At 37.0% G+C, this 17053-nt stretch overlaps 2 protein-coding genes across 3 annotated transcripts in view; one reads left to right on the top strand and one right to left on the bottom strand.

Moving 5' to 3' along the window:
- The window catches only part of LOC103155609 (NACHT, LRR and PYD domains-containing protein 12-like), a 204212-nt gene that overhangs the window by 4993 nt on the left and 182166 nt on the right, over nt 1-17053 (top strand). For both annotated transcript variants that reach the window (XM_016663695.1, XM_016663694.1), the window contains one exon: nt 2814-4569. In XM_016663695.1, coding sequence (XP_016519181.1) covers nt 2814-4569 — 1756 coding nt within the window. The remainder of the gene's footprint in view (nt 1-2813; nt 4570-17053) is intronic.
- The window catches only part of LOC103155633 (uncharacterized), a 92759-nt gene that overhangs the window by 56366 nt on the left and 19340 nt on the right, over nt 1-17053 (bottom strand). The window lies entirely within an intron of this gene.

Below are 17053 nucleotides of genomic sequence, written 5' to 3'. Positions count from 1 at the left end.
CATTTAACGAGTCCAAATTCCTTTCAAGATATCTCAAATGACGTCACTGGATCTGTCATTTGACGGGAGACATATCCGTAATTACGATTTAAGATATCTTCAACACATGATGTGCAGAATTTTAAGTTTCCCGCACACAACTGTCAGTAAATGCCACAAATTAGAAAGAGCTCTACAATGTTGGAAATGTGGAGAAAGCAAAACTTCATAAACTATAAAACTGCTTCTGATATCTGCAAAGAGTTTCCTGTTCATTCATTTCTGACAAACCGAATGCACTTAAAAACAGCTTTGAAAAGCTAAAATTGCTATTGTCAAACCATTTTCAACATGAAAGCAGAGCATTTTCAAACATTTCAACATCTATTTTTCATTGTTTATTATACGTTCAAATTGCTATGTAAGTCAGGGACGTTTTGATTAGACAGAATACATATTCAACATATCAGTAATGTCATTCTGACTAGTCAGAATGTTAATTTAAGATATTTTAAATAGAAAAGCTGTGTAATTCAAGATATCTCTAATTCATTTAGAGATATCTTAAAAGGAATTTTGATTGATAAAAATTACAATTCAAGAAATCTTTAATTTAGTTTTGTCTAGTCATTTCCTTTTAAGATATCTATAATTTAATTTTCACTAGTCAAAACTACATTTCTCCTATCCAAAAATAAATTTAAGATATTTTGAATTGTGCAGTCATTAGAGAAATCTTTAATTAGAATTATGACTAGTCAAAACCAAAATCAAGATATCTTGAATTTACTTTATGACTACTTATAATTTAATTGCAGATATCTGAAATGTGTATTTCAGATAGTCAGTACTTCATTTTAGATATCTTAAATTGAAGTCTCCATACAAGTCAATGGTAAACCTGACGTTATTTCGACTAGCCAAAATATAATTGGAGATATCTTAAATCGCTAAAACGTCTAGTCACAGAACAATTTGAGATATCTGGAATGTAAGGGCGGCAAAACCAAAACTATGTTAAAATTGCTTTCCATACGTAGACGGCAGCTCTCCTCATTAACATAAAGATGCACACGGAAAAGTAAAACCAGGAGAGGAGGCAAAAAATGAAGGCTTAAATGGAAAAGACAAAATAAAATATTTACTTTTCTTGACAATAACGCATGTTTAGGGGAAATGAAAAAAGAAAATATATACATTACTTGATGAAAATTTATGTGTAAGGACAAGGAAAAGCTAAATATATATTTATGTTTTTATTTCTTATTATGTCAGTTTTGGTCCTCCATAGCTTTTGCATGAGGCTCCAGAACAGCGGTCTTCCCTGCTTGTGAATTGTTTTTGCTCTAGTTGAAATCAAGGAGCATTGTTGCCTAGCAACCCTTCTAGCCAGCATGTTAATACAGCAGTCCTCTGGGTGCGTTTGTTTTCTTCTAGTCGGTGTGACTGTTGTGGCTGCAATAGAAATCTGCTCATATGCTTCTGGTGCTGCCCACTAGATGTAGGGAGAAACTTCAGGTTTCTGCTCTGTTACAATTTTAAGGAAGTCTTGACAGTTTTACAAAAGTATAATTCTTTGTTTTTGTCAGTTTATCGGTTTTCCAACTCGGCAAATTAATATTTTCATCTGGACAAAATGCAACTTGCATGACATTATTTTATTAATGGTGTTTGTAGCAAAATTAATTGCATAACTGCATATGTTTGGTGGCTCTTTAATACTTTTTATGTCTTATCAGTTTTTTGATGTTTTTCAACTCTGGTCCTCAAGCCACGCTGCCCTGGATATTTATTTATTTATTTATTTATTTTTTTAGATATTTTCTTAATGCTAACCACAGTGAAACTGTTTAATATGTTAGCTAGGGCTAACGCCATCAGCAGGAGCCAACATGAAATTTAAACAATGGAAAATGATGAATTGATGTCTTTCTTATATATTTGACAAAATGTGATCAGATCCTAACCATAAACAGTTTGAGTTAGAAACTGAGGTTCATCGCAGCATAAACTTTCCTTCCAGGTCGGCATTTCTAAACGGTAGCAAAGATAATGTTTCTGTCCTCTTCATCCCTTTGGTCCTCTTTGTCTTGTCATTTCTGAATTCCCTTCTATTTCAATGCACTGTGATTCAAAGTGAAAGGGCTGATTGTCACTCAATACGCAAAATATTTCTGACCTGGCTGGATGGAGCTAGTGGCTAGCACTTAGCCTCATCTACCCAGAATGCTTTGCAGCACAAACAACATGCTGATTTCCAAGTGAAAATATTTTGTTTAAAAGTATCAAAGCTAAATGGCCTGCAGTAATTTCTGAAATACATCTGAAATAAAAGTTGTCTAATGTTACAACTAGCAACAATTAAACACTAACAAAAATCTTAAAGGTCAGAGGTCGCTCAGAGGAAAACATGTCTGATTATCTGAAATCTTCAACCAGAGAAAACCATAAAAGTTTTATTGACCAAGACAAACTCTAATCATCTCTGTGCAGTAAGAACCTGGTTTATTTTTTGTTACCTTACAGAGTTTTTGTCAGGTTTGGACTTTTTATTGATTTGCTTGTTTATTTTATCTTTAGTCTCAGTGAACTTAAGATTGAGTTTTCTTCAGAAAATCACAAATTAAATCTAATATTTCCTCCTTCCTCACAGTATGTAGTTGGAATTACTTTCTTGTTCAGACACAATGGTATAAAATAATTAATTTTCTATGAATATTGAATTATGTTTTGTTCATTGAAGTTTATACAGAAACCTCCTCTGAGAATTTCAGAAACAGTTTTTGTTTATGTTTAGTTGAAATGTCTGCTATTGTGTTTCTCTCTTTGTTCAGATTTTGATGTTCGATGTCAAAGTGACCATAAAGAGACTCTGAAAAATGCATACGAATGTCTTTGTGAAGGCATCACTGAAGCTGGACAGGAAACCTTTCTGAACGAGATCTACACAGAGCTCCACATCACAGAGGGGTTAACTAGTGAGGTCAATGATGAACATGAAGTCAGACAGATTGAAACAGCATCCAGGAAACTAAACAGACCAGAAACGACAATCAGAAGAGAAGACATCTTTAAAGTCACACCTGGAAATAAGAAACCAATCAGATTGTTGACCATGGGAGTGGCTGGCATTGGGAAAACAGTCTTAACAAAGAAGTTCATTTTGGACTGGGCTGAAGGCAAAACCAACCAGAACATCCAGTTCATATTTCCATTCACTTTCAGAGAACTGAATAACTTGGAGGAAGAAAAGTTCAGCTTGGTGGAACTGATTCATTACCACTTTGAAGACGTTAAAGATGCAGGAATCAGCAGCTTTAAAAAGTTCCAGATTCTGTTCATCCTCGATGGCCTGGATGAGAGTCGACTTCCTCTCAACTTCAAGAAGAATCCGACTCTGATTGATGTTACAAAGTCCACTTCACTGGATGTTCTGCTGACAAACCTGATCACGGGGAAACTGCTTCCCTCTGCTCTCCTCTGGATAACCACACGACCTGCAGCAGCCAATCAGATCATACAAAACTGTGTTTTCGTGGTGACAGAGGTCAGAGGGTTCACTGACCCCCAGAAGGAGGAGTACTTCAGGAAGAGATTCAGTGATGATGGAGAGAAGGCCAGCAGGATCATCTCCCACATCAAGACATCAAAAACCCTCTATATCATGTGTCACATCCCCGTCTTCTGCTGGATCACTGCTAAAGTTCTGGAGGAAATGATGAAGACCAGAGAGGAAGAAGAGCTGCCCAAGACCCTGACTGAGATGTACATCAAGTTCTTGTTGCTTCAGAACAAAATCAAGGAGGAAAAGTACAGAGGAAAACCTGAAGAAGATCCAGAGAACAGGAATCTGATTGAGTCTCTAGGAAGACTGGCTCTAGATCAGCTGCTGGAGGGAAAACTGATCTTCTATGACAAAGACCTGAAACGGTGCGGCATCGACATCAAAGATGCTGCGTTGTACTCAGGAGTTTTCACTCAGATGTTTAAAAAGGAGAAAGGGATGCGCAACATCTCCATCTACTCCTTTGTTCATCTGAGCATCCAGGAGTTTCTGGCTGCCGTCTACATGCTCCACTGCTTCACCAGCAGGAGGTCAGAGGTCATCAAGACGTTCCTGGGAGAAAAATACGATGAAACATCTCTAGATGAGTTCATGAAGAAAGTCATGGAGAAATCCCTCAGCAGTGAAAATGGCCACCTGGACCTGTTTGTCCGCTTCCTTCATGGTCTCACTGTGGAGTCCAACCAGAGACTCTTAGAGGATCTGCTGGGTCAGACAGAGAACCGTCCAGAAACCATCCAGAGAATCATCACCAACCTGAAGGAGATGAACACTGATAGAATCTCTGCTGACAGAAGCATCAACATCTTCTACTGTCTGGTGGAGATGAACGACGTCTCATTTTATCAGGAGATCCAACGGCTGCTGGATTCAGGGAAGCAGCTCTCAGTGACTGACTGTTCAGCTCTGGCCTTCATGCTGCAGATGTCAGAGGTTCTGGATGAGTTGGACCTGGAGAAGTACAACACATCATGGGATGGACGACTGAGACTGGTTCCAGCTGTGAGGAACTGCAGAAAGGCTCGGTGAGTCCAGATGTTTTCATTGTGTGAATGCTGATTCAGCACTATTGTCCTCCTGTTTCTTCTTCTTTCTTCAAGTTGATTCTGGATGTTTTTGGCCTTTAACTACTTCCTTCATCCTCTGGATGATTTCAGCCATTCAAACATCTAAACATTCAGTTCATCCAGGACAGCTGCAGCTTCTGGTTTTTACACATTTTGATCTGTTACGTCCACCAAGGGCACAACATATTTGAGGACACGAGACAAAAGATGAGGGTTCAACAAAATATTTTATTCATAAATTCTCTTCACTTTGATTTTCTTAGTTCAGCTTCTTCTGATTTTCTGTGAAGAAAATAGAGTTCAGGCCCTCAGATCCCGTGTCCCAAAAAAATAAAGAAAAACAAAACCCCAAAAGTATTAACAGAAAGTTGGACCTGGTGAGCCGATCAAACATAACAAAACGGTACAGCAGGGGGCCGACCCCATACAGGGCCGTCGAAGCCACTACTAGTACCGGACTAAAGCAAAAAGAACCTAATGCAAAAGAAAGATCGAAAACAGGACAACTGGTCCCACCAGGCCAAAATCACAACGAAAAAACAAACAAAGGCTAACAGAAATACCACATGGCAGGTTGGAAACCTCAGCTGCGGCTCACAGCGGCTGGACTAGCGCACAACGCACCTGGTGGTGGTGGAGCGAGCGGAAAGGCGGAGCCCAGGCGGGGATGGGGGAGCTTTCTCAATATGCCGAAAGCCAGCCTATTTACAGGCGGACCAACAGCACCACAAATTAACGTAATTAAATGAAACAAAAAGAAATGATCCAAACTCCAAAATATATTAACAAAAGGTCATTCAATTAAAGTCTATAAGAAAACAAAGAAAAGAAATAGTCAAAAATCATAATGTGCCTGAAGCACATAGCAAGATCATTTACAAATATTTAACTTTTTATCAGTTTTCAGGCTGAAATGAATAGAAAACCCTGAACTCTAGAAAATCAGTTTTCTCTGAAGGATCCAATCAGCCAGAGAAATATTTTAACTTTAAAACTCTCTTCACTCATTAGACCACTACTCAGCAATTCACCTTTTAGGATCTTTGATGTATAAAATTAATTTATACATGAAGAAGATCAACACTGTTCACAAAGTTTCTGACTAGTTTCCATGGCAACAACACAAATGCAACAACATTTGTGTTGTTGCCATGGAAACTAGTCAGAAACTTTGTGAACAGTGTTGATCTTCTTCATCCCGTCATCTTCCTCATCTCTTCCTCCTCCACTAGTTTCCTCTGAGTTTGTAACTGAGACCAAAATGTGGTGATTGTTGTCTGGTTCCAGAAAAAGTCCTAGTTTCTGTCAGATCCTCCCAAAGCTCTGAGAACTCTGCTTCCAGAGCTGGAACCATTTTCCTCATCAACTCTTCATCTGCAGCCTTTGTTGAAGCTGTTAGCTGTCCTCCATGAAGANTAATTGAGACTCAAGTCCTGAAAAAATATAAAAATGTGTTTGAAATAAAATTCAACCACCTGCAATAAGAGTATCAATCGGGATGAAAGCGGCTAATAGAGAAAACTTAAATATAAAAAAAATAATAAAGTTTGAAATACTACTAGTTAATATTACATAGTTAATTGCAGTATTTTGTATAGCTGAATTAATCTGTAAATAATATATTACACCTACAACAATATTATGCTGCTGTTAATGTCATTTAAATACTTATTTAGTTTGAATCTCTCAAACTAAAGATGAAGACTTAAAAATTAGTTTCTTTGTTGGTGTGAATGTCATGGAGAATTAAAATAAATGTGCAATTACAAAATTTCTATGCAGTCTACTGAATAGAAAAAAAAGAAACATTATTAACTTTATTGGCTCACCATTAAACCCACACTACATAAAAATTAAAAAGAAAAAACAAACATGAACCCATCAGCACATCGTCCCAGTGATTCTCTGAGGTCTGAATAAATTAGTTAAATCATAGTAAAGATCCCTGATGTGACACATCGAGTCCTAAAGTTCTCTGGAAAACTCAAAGTAAAACATAAAATATGGAGGAAAAAAAGGAAAGCAAAGATTTTTAGAATGAATATAAAAAGAAAAATACGTAAAATATTTTTTCTAGATAAAATGCTAGATGTTCCTGAAAACTGCTCTAAGATCAGAGTATCTGTGGGACATCCAGTTCTAAAGATAAACTTTCCAGTTGAATCCAGTTCAGATCAAAACTCCATGAAGCCTCTAAATCAGTGGTTCTTAACATGGGTTCGATCGAACCCCAGAGGTTCAATGAGTCGGTTCGGCGGAGCCTCTGCCGGAGGTAAAGACACAGTGGCTCAATAAGTGGGTATGCAGCGCATGCAACGCATAGGGGCGCAGCACCAGAGGGGGCGCCAAAACCCCGTCTGGAGGGTGCCGATTATGTTTTCCCATGCACTTCAGCGCGCCTTACGCTCCTTAACCTAGCGTGAGTTTCACACTTAACGTATCTTCGCCTCGTGGGGTGGAGCGAGCGTATGTTTTCTACGCTGACGTTCCTTCCTTCGGGGGGGGATTTACGTTTTCGCATCCACCTGAATAATGTGCAGTTGCGCCACTGTAAAGACACATTTGTGTAAAGTCGTGATGACGCCCCGCTTTGCCATCACTTGCTCCAGAGGATCACGTTACATTGCTGAGCCAATCAGTGCTGCGGAGGAGCATTTATTGAAGGAGCTCCACTCTCAGCGTGGATTTGAACTTGTGTCTTTAATTACTTCAGTAAAACTCACCGTTTTTACCAATTTGTATAGTCTAAATCTGCTCCTTAGTCGCATTTTTTTGGGGTTGGTACTGCCGTTCTCTATTTTACTGAGGTCAATACCTCCACCTGCAGAGAGAAGAAGGATGGAGAGATCAGATCAGTGAGTGTTTCCAGCCTCTCCAGCAGCAGTCAGTGATGCTGGAGGAACACAGCAAGCTGCTGCTCCTCTGATTGGCTGTTAGCTGTCTCTGTGTCCAATCAGGAAGCCTGAACCATTCTCCTCCAACTGAGAAGTTGCAGTTTTACTGGGAACACTGGAGCTTTGCTTTGATGCTAACTGGGTTTAGTTCAATATGCTGACAGCAGCTGGACTCACTACAAACATTTACTTACTTTAGAATCTCTACAAAATCATTCAGCTGCTGAACATCTGACTCCTCCAGTCTGTTTCCTCTCAGGTTCAGTTCTGCCAGCTTGAGGCTGTTGGACTTCAGAGCTGAGGCCAGAAAATCACAGCTGATCTTTGACAAACTGCAGCTCCACAACCTGAATAAAGAATAAAAGATGAGCTGAAGCCAACAGGATGCAGGTGAACCAGTCCAACAGAACCAGTTAAAGATTCTCATGAATATTAAAGCCAACAAGCTGCTGCTTCAATAAAGACCTGCTGACTTCAGAACCAGAACCAGAACCTGGTACTGGCACGTGCAGATTGGGTAGCTGGGGGTGCTTGAGCACCTGCCCTTTTTGCTCCTTGCCCCCAAGTGCCCTTTTAGTCAATTTTTTATTTTTTATTTTTTTTTGGTATTATTATTTACTAAGCCCTCTTCTGACACATAAAAACATGTACTAAAATTATTTCCTTTTTTGTTTCTTTTTTGTACAACACAATAAGCCCTCCTATCACCTTGTTACCTTTGACCTTTTGCCTGTGATGCATGACGCAGTTGCCTCTCGCGCAGTGAGATAAGGCGGCTACCTGGAGCTCAGCATAGCGAACGTTACAGATTACAGATCAGTTTTTGGTGAATTTAAAAATACGTTTTTGGTGAATAAAGTGGAGTAGACTTCCTACTTGTCAGATGACGGAAAACGTTGTAGTATCGTTTCTGCTTCAGCGGTTTAAGCAGAGAGGTAATGAAATACAACAGACACTGACAGGCCTCTGCTTTCTCTGAAGAACTACTGAGCGGGAGGAGACAGCCAGGTGAGGAAAAACTGTTCTTATCTATCGATTCAGTATTTTATCATAGATATTAGGCTGCTGTTGTTGTGCTATTAGCTAGCTGCTAGGTAACGACTTTGCTAGCAAACCTAGATAACTGAAAAGCTTCTTCCCTGTGTACGAAGCACATCGCCCATCCAAAACTTATCTCCGTAATGGATATATGTCCGATCTTCTAATTTCCTTTGCTGCATAATGTACATTGCATTTATTCTAGTTTTAGGTAAACATGTCTTGAAAGAGAATAGCACTTAAATAATAGTTCAACAAAGATATTCATTTAGAATTAAAAATAACACACCCTGAATTACCATGATAGATATAATGTGTGTCATTAATGAAGGGGAAAAAACTCAACCCAGACTTTAAGTTTAGGGTCTGGTTTTGTTTTTTTTCTGCAGTTCCACGTTAAAGTTTGATGCAGCTCTGCTTTCCTGAATGGACCATCTTCATCTCCACTGCAAGTGTAGCAAACAGGCAGCTCTTTTTTTATAGATTACAGTACACTAAAAGGTTGCATTGTGCCCTTGTTTATATGTTTAATAGTGTATTTCTGTAAAGACAAAATATGTCTGGTCCAGCTCTGATTTACATATCTTGCTAAATTGCGGGTTTGAATATTGCAATACTTTCCTATTACAAAGTAGACCTGCAGAAAGAAATTACTAATAAAATGTCTTACATATACATAGTGTTTTGCTCTATATAGAGATGTTCGTTAGCTTTGATTGTATATCTCACAATTTTGTAATTTATCATTGTTTATTAAACTCTGCAAGCTGATAGGCTTTGTTAATATTCTGTCCTAGAAGGCGGTAAGATGTGCCCTTTTTTTGTTGTTGAGCACCTGCCCCTTTAGTGGTCTCTGCACGGCCCTGCTGGGTCATGTTGTGTTGGAGGATTTTAGTCAGTAAAATCATTACAGGTTCTGATCAAAGTGTTGAAGCATCAATCATGAATGACCTTTGACCTGCTTCACATGAGGGGGATTTCTACACACTGGGGGTCCGAATGCTGTCCTGTTCTGACCTCAGGTCAGCAGATCCAACTCAGTTACACAGAGGGACTAAATTAAACTCTGGATCCAAGTCCAGGAACAAACTCAGAAAATATTTATTAGAACAGAAGATATGAACTTTGATTTATGATCAATTATAGATAATTATTCACAGAAATATCAACTGAACTAAAATCTTACTCCAAACTCTCCAGTCTGCAGCCTTCAGTCTGTAGAAAACCACAGAGCTCCTTCACTGCAGAATCTCCCAGCTTGGTATCGTTCAAGTTCAGTTCTCTCAGATGGGTCGGTTTGGACTTCAGAGCTGAGAACAGAGACGTCCAGCTGGTCTCTGACAACCTGCAGTAATTCAATCTGAATAAAGAATAAAAGATGAGCTGAAGTCAACAGGATGCAGTTAAAACTGAAATATGAACAAATAAATAATAAAATGTAGAAAATGAATTTCCCTGACTGTAAAAGAAACATGATGAACTGATTCTAACATCTGATCCAGTCAAACTGGTTTAAAGAGTCCAAACCAGCAGAACCAGAACATTTAACCATGATGTGTTAGAATATTTCAGTCGGTTCTGGACTGGAATTAAAACGGACTTTCAGAACCAAACTGTGACATCACAGCATGAGGAAGAGTAGATGGGAGGGGCCTTAAAGAGCATCTAACCAAGTTAAGGAGGCAGGTGAGGTCAGAGGTCATCCTCAGCAGCAGCCTCACATATAGTGAGCTGGTACCTTAAAAAGTTCATAATGTTTATTCTGTATATTTGTTGAATTTATCATAAAATATCAGGCCTGTTTTCTAGATGGTTGCATAGTAAACTAACTAATGATGATCTAGAATCTGAACAGATTATTGATCTCAATGGTTTTATTTCTTCAACCCACTGAATGGATGATAAAACTGTAAACATTTCCTTCGAGTTACTGAAATTCATCATTTATTCTTTTCTCATTTTCATATTAAACTGAAACACTGAAAGATTCTCCAACTCTATTATATCTTAGAAGCATCTCTCTAAATTTGAACATAATTATAATATTTATTTATACATTTCTGTATTTGTGAATTTTAAATTAATTCTTTATCCTCATTTCTCCTTTTCAAAGTAAAATCTGCTGTGGCATCTGAAGAGTCCAAGGTTGTTTTACTGGTAATGAAACTGATTGACTTTATTGATCTGATCGATTTTCATTTCTGTTTCACAATCCAAACAAAACTTCTAATGTCTTTTGTTTCTTTTCCCAACTATAAGATGCTTTGACACAAAGAATAATTTTTACATTTCTGAACTATGTTAATAGTAAAGGTGAAAATAATAAAGTCAATTAGCTTCAATAATTAAAACAATTCACTCTCAGGAAAGTCTGAAGGTTCACAGAGCTGGAAATCTAAAGTAACTCCCTGTTAACTACCAACAAACTACAGCAGGAGCTCAGAGTCTGACTAGATCAGCTAGGGTCTATTGCTGGATCTCCTGGTAATTTAATAGTTCATAACGATTGATCAGTTAACAGGATATTTGATCAGTAGATAAAGAAGACCAGTCTATACTGTCTGATTCTGATCACTGATCATATTTACAGTTATGATCAAATCTAATGTGATCAACAGATATTAATAAAGCATCATGAGCCTCTGCTGCAGTGAAACGATGGTCCAACCAAGACGCAGTCGGCCAGGATTAACTTATATAAATGTAACTTATAGCTGATACAAGTTCTTTACTTCACAATATTAAATTAGAGTCTGAACAAAAATGATTCAAATGTTTAGCAAACAGTTTTTATCCAAGATGTCTGCATTCATGTCACCATAACATAGATACTTTTTGATTTCTCATTTTGCATAAAAGAACTAATATACCGTATTTTTCGGACTATAAGTCGTTACTTTTTTTCCTACGCTTTGAACCATGCGGCTTGTAGCCCGGTGCAGCTTTTCTGTGGATTTTTCTTCAACCACAGGGGGCACTTTAGCAGGAAGTGAATCATTGGGAGTCAAAATTCTAAATCAAAGAAGAAAGTGCTAATTTTCACTTAGAGCAAGCGTATGCTAGCAGCAGGCACGACAGAGAAATTTCTTCAAACTCATATGATGCAGCTTATAAGTTGAGGGCTATTGATCTGGCAGTACAGGAGGGAAATAGAGCCACTGCACGTAAACTCGGCCTGAACGAAACCATTGTTCGCCTTTGGAGTCACAGGGTTGCATCCTTAATAGCAGATTTATTAGGGCGTCCTTATGGAAAACCGAGAGCGGCGGAGATACCAGCGGCTTATAGCCCGGTGCGGCTTATATATGTACATTTCCAGTTTTTTTGTTTGTTTTTTTTTTTTAATTTGTAGGTGCGGCTCATAGTATTGTGCGCTCTATAGTCCAGAAAATACGGTAATCAAGTTTACTAAGATATTCTTCCTCATTATGATGACATCAATATGGAGCATAGACATTTAAAATAATGAATTCTTTGTCATAAACTGCAACAATCCTCTCCTAATCTAAAGACATTCATCACTGAGTCCAGGTTGTTTTCCAGAATAAAAGCCTCCTGGTTTCCTTCCTCTTAATTCATTGAAGATTCTCAGCACCAGACAGTAAACTGTCATTAATTTTTAATTCTTTAAGTCCTGTTACGCTAAAAAGTTTCTTTCAGGCGCAAGATGTGGCAGAGAAGGAACAACCAAACGATGAGTTTTATCATCTGTGCTCTACTATAAGTCCAGGCTGGAAGAGATAACTTTAATATTTATAATAATATCCATGAATGGCTTAAAACAAGTTTTGAACAAGGATGTTTGAGCTTTTAAACATGAGAGGGAAAAATGTTTTAACATCTTGTAAAATGAATATTCTTTTGAACCAGCAGTTTGTTTCTTTTGTGTATTTTAGTAGTTTATTTAACTTGGTCTCTGATTTCACACTGAGTTTTGTTGGTCAAAATTAGTTTAGTTAGACCTATTTAAAAAATATTTTGTGATATAATTTTTGTGTAACATTGCCCACCACTACTCCATTCAAAAAGACATAGGCTACCTGCACTGAATATTATTTCATTAAGATTATAATTAGTCATTTTTGTTGCTTTGATTGTTATTGTTGTTCCAGTATTTTTCATCAAAACTCTAAAAAAAACCACCATTGAATTATTAGTTTCTCATGTTTAGACCAATTAATTTTAAAGTTGTATAAAGATGCTATAAAATTTTAACTTAAATAATGTAAGCTCAGCAGCAGCCAATCCGAACAGACTAAACATTTAAATTCAAACTGATTGTCACCAACAGTTGCTAATTTTTTATGGCCAAATTATCTTAATTTCATATAGACATGGCACAGAAACGTGGATGCTATTTTAATATAAACGTGTCTATTGATTTATAGATCAATAATTTTACTGTCCAAAAATTAGTTAGAATAAATCTGGTTCTGAATCAAATCAACATGAGTCAAACTGAAAGTGTCATGGAGTCAAAAGCCTCATGGAATTAACATTGATATGAAAATAACATTAAAAATAAAGATATAAAATAAAATCTCATTGAAAACTTTAAGAAGTGATAAATCCATTATTACTATTATGGTCTGTAAAGTATATTACAGTATTAGTTATGGACTCAACAAACCAACAATATCTTCATTATATCTATCTTAAAAAATAAAAAAATAAAATCTCAGTTCAATCACCTGTATTAATTATTGCTCAAAATGTATTGCCATATCAGCATGTTCCTTTCTATTTAGTTTCTTTGTTTATTTTTGCATTATGTTCTTTGTGTTTTTCTGTTTAGTTTTCTCAGATCAGTTTTACATTTTCTTGGTTTATTGTCGTTTCCTCTTTAGTTTCTCTCCTGTTATTGGTTTCCTTCAATTTTTATTGCTTTCAAACTAAAACTTAGTTTCTGACCTTAATTGCTGTAGTTTGCAGCCTTCAGTCTGTAGAAAACCACAGAGCTCCTTCAGTCCAGAATCTCCCAGGTTGCTGTAGCTCAGCTCCAGTTCTGTCAGATGGGTCGGGTTGGACTTCAGAGCTGAGAACAGAGAAGTCCAGCTGGTCTCTGACAAATTGTAGCCCCCCAATCTGAATAAAGAATAAAAGATGTGAGCTGAAGCCAACAGGATGCAGTTAAAACTGAAATATGAACAAAAAATAATGAAAATGTACAAAATTAATTTAATTACACAGATCTGATGCTGGAAAAGACTAAAACTATAATTCTCCAATCACATCAGAGCAGAGTTCTTTGATGTCAGGAATTCTGAATGATGATTGGCTGATACAACTGACCACACAGCACAGATCATCTATATAAATATAACTGTGGTGGTGAAAATGTGCACCATCAACAGGAATAACTGCAATTAACAAAGTTTTAGATTATTTGAGAGCAGAAGCTTTTACTTTTCACAGTTATTTTATGTGACATATTTAGGTGTTGAGTATTTTGAAATGGAATATTTCCTCTTATGTTAAAACAAACAACACATAATGTTTGAGCTTTTAAACTTGTAAATATGTAAATTTATTGTTCTGTCTTTTGTGTACTTAAGTATTTTTACACTTGGTCTCTGATTTCATATTGAGTTTTGTTGGTCAAAATTAGTTAAATGTATTTAAAAATATTTTGTGATATAATTTTTTGTCAGTATCGCCCACCGCTACTTACCACCCCATCAAAAAAGATGTAGGCTACCTGCACTTGATATTATTTTATTGGTATTATAATTACCAATAATTATAATACCATATAATATTTATAATATTTTTGTTGCTTTTATGGTTGTTATTGTTGTTATTGTTGTTTCAGTATGTTTATTTAATCAAAAATCTTAACACTATATTAAAGAATTACCAGTTTCTCAGAAAAAAAATGTAAAATTTAGACCAATTATTTTTTAAAGGTGTCATCATCATCATATCTTTATGTATAAAAATGCAATAAAAATTCAACCTAAATTATGTAAGCTAAGCTGCAGCCAATCAGAACAGAATAAAATTTTAAATTCAATCTGATTGTTAACAACAGTAATCTGTGTCCTGTGTCATTTTCTGATATGTTAGTTATTCAGTACTGCAAAAAACTGGCCAGATAAAAGATGTAAAACTAAACCAGTTTAAAATATTATCAAGAAGTTGCAACATTAAACATGGATAATGTAATAATGTCAGTCATAACTTTTCTTTTCTTCAGTGTCAGATTCTGGTGCTCCAGCTCCGTGCTGCCTTCAGGAAAACGGGATGTGAGAGTATCGTCTATTAAATTTCACCACATAGTATTTACCGTGTAAACCAGAGCTTTAAGTGGAAAACATGAGGGCCAAATCCTCTTTATCTTATACAAATATAGGACAGAAAGATTTACAGATCAATAGTTTTACTGTCCAGAAATTACAAAGAACAAATCTGGTTCTGAATCAAATCCACCTGAGTCAAATTTAAAGTGTCATGGAGTCAAAAGCCTTGTGGCACCAAGCGTTCCCCTTTGGGTTTGGCATCCTCCCTGGATCAAGTAACTCACCCTTCCAGATCTCAAATAATCACCTCACAGCTTTGGTCTAACTTTATCTGTCTTCTTGCAGACACCGAGTTCCTGATTCCTTCTTACTCCCCCCAAGATCATTTGATTCCTTGCAAATAAATAATTAACTGCTCTCCCTCTGCCAGTGTGTTTTCTGCATATGAGTTCAAAGACTCTCCCAAAACATAGCAGTACAATTTATGGTCTCAACAAACCAACAATATCATCTTAAATTATAATTGGGGAAAAAAAATCTCAGTTCTTGCCAAATTCTGTTCAGTCTCCTGTATTAATTATTGCTCAAAATGTCTTTCCATATCAGTGTGTTTCTTTGCATTTGGTTTATTTTTACATTTTGTTCTCTGTGTTTTCTGCTTAGTTTTCTTAGATCAGTTTTAGATTTTCTTGGTTTATTGTTGTTTCCTCTTTAGTTTCTCTCCTGTCAGTCTCCTTCAGGTTTTATTATCTTTACACTAAAGCATAGTTTCTTACTTAAATTTTTGTAGTTTGCAGCCTTCAGTCTGTAGAAAACCACAGAGCTCCTTCACTGCAGAATCTCCCAGGTTGATGTCTCTCAGCTCCAGTTCTGTCAGATGGGTCGGGTTGGACTTCAGAGCTGAGAACAGAGACGTCCAGCTGGTCTCTGACAAACTGCAGCTGTACAATCTGGATAAAAAACAAAAGATGTGAGCTGAAGCCAACAGGATGCAAGTTAAAACTGAAATGTGAACAAATAAATAATAAAAATGTACAAAATGTATTTAATTAAACCGATATGATGCTGTAAAAATCTAATGCTATAATCCTCCAATCATATCAGAGCAGAGTTCTTTGATGTCAGGAATACTGAATGATGATTGGCTGATACAACTGACCTACCAGCACAGCACAGATATGACAGGATGGCTACAGGATGGAAATTTAGATTTTATTTCACATTTAGAAGTTTTTTTTTTAATTTAAAGCAAAATTCTGTCTAAATAAAAGACAGAATCAAATGTTTTTTAACCATTTAAAATGTTAAACTTTAACAAGTTCTGTATCATGTATATTTTTTTCAGATTTTAATTGCTCTAGCAAACTCAAAGGGTCGCATGCGGCCCAGAAATGTCCCAAAAACCGCCAGTTGAACAGCCCTGCTCTAGAAGGTCTCAGTCTGGGTCAGTAGGACCCAAAGATGGAGATGACTGCTGGCTGGACAGATGTCCAAAAGACAGTCATGGACAACAAGGACAGAGTTCTGAAAAGGTCAAGAAGCTGGTTGTTCAGAGAGCTGCATCCAAGAATATTAAGGGAAAGTTGAGTGGAAGGAAAAATTGTGATGGTGAAAATGTCCACCAGCACCAGGAATAACTGCAGCCTTGACAGGATTATCTGGGGGAGTTTGACCGGGAGAGGACTGAGTCAGAACATCTGGATCCACTACACTCAGACGGACCCGACACGGGCTAGCATAGCTTTAACTAGCATAGCTTTAGTAAGCATAGCCTTGCTCTCCATCTCACACACTTGCTCTCCATCTCTGTGTGTGAGAAAATGGATTTATTCTGTTTTCTGCTAATTATTTGTTTGTAGGCTAAAGTTCCCAGTTCAGTGACCATCAGACTTCATTGATGCAGTAATTTAACTGTAAACTTGAATTATTGTCTTAACAAATTGTGATTTAAAGAGAAGCTGTGTGTTTCTTCTTCATGTGTTCAGTATTTGCTGATTGAAACGCCAACGCTCAGATTCTCTCCTTCATTCGTTGCTCTATGACAGTTCATCTCATCCAGGCTGCTGCTCATAGAACAATAACCTACATTGACTGAAGGGTTTGGCTGCTGGTTCCTGATCATCAGCTGGAGACCCGACTTGGTAACCAGATCAGAACCACTCAATTTATTCATGAATGGCCTTGGGTTCTTCTTAAAGCTGCTGAAAGCCAATGGAGGCCATTATTTCCTAAGGAGACGTGACCTGATGAAGCTTCATCACAGAGACGAGG

Source organism: Poecilia formosa, unplaced genomic scaffold (assembly GCF_000485575.1).
Source record: "Poecilia formosa unplaced genomic scaffold, Poecilia_formosa-5.1.2 Scaffold438, whole genome shotgun sequence".
In the NCBI taxonomy this organism is placed as follows: domain Eukaryota; kingdom Metazoa; phylum Chordata; class Actinopteri; order Cyprinodontiformes; family Poeciliidae; genus Poecilia; species Poecilia formosa.
Note: the sequence above shows the minus strand (reverse complement) of the source record. Positions and strands in the feature narration are given on the sequence as shown.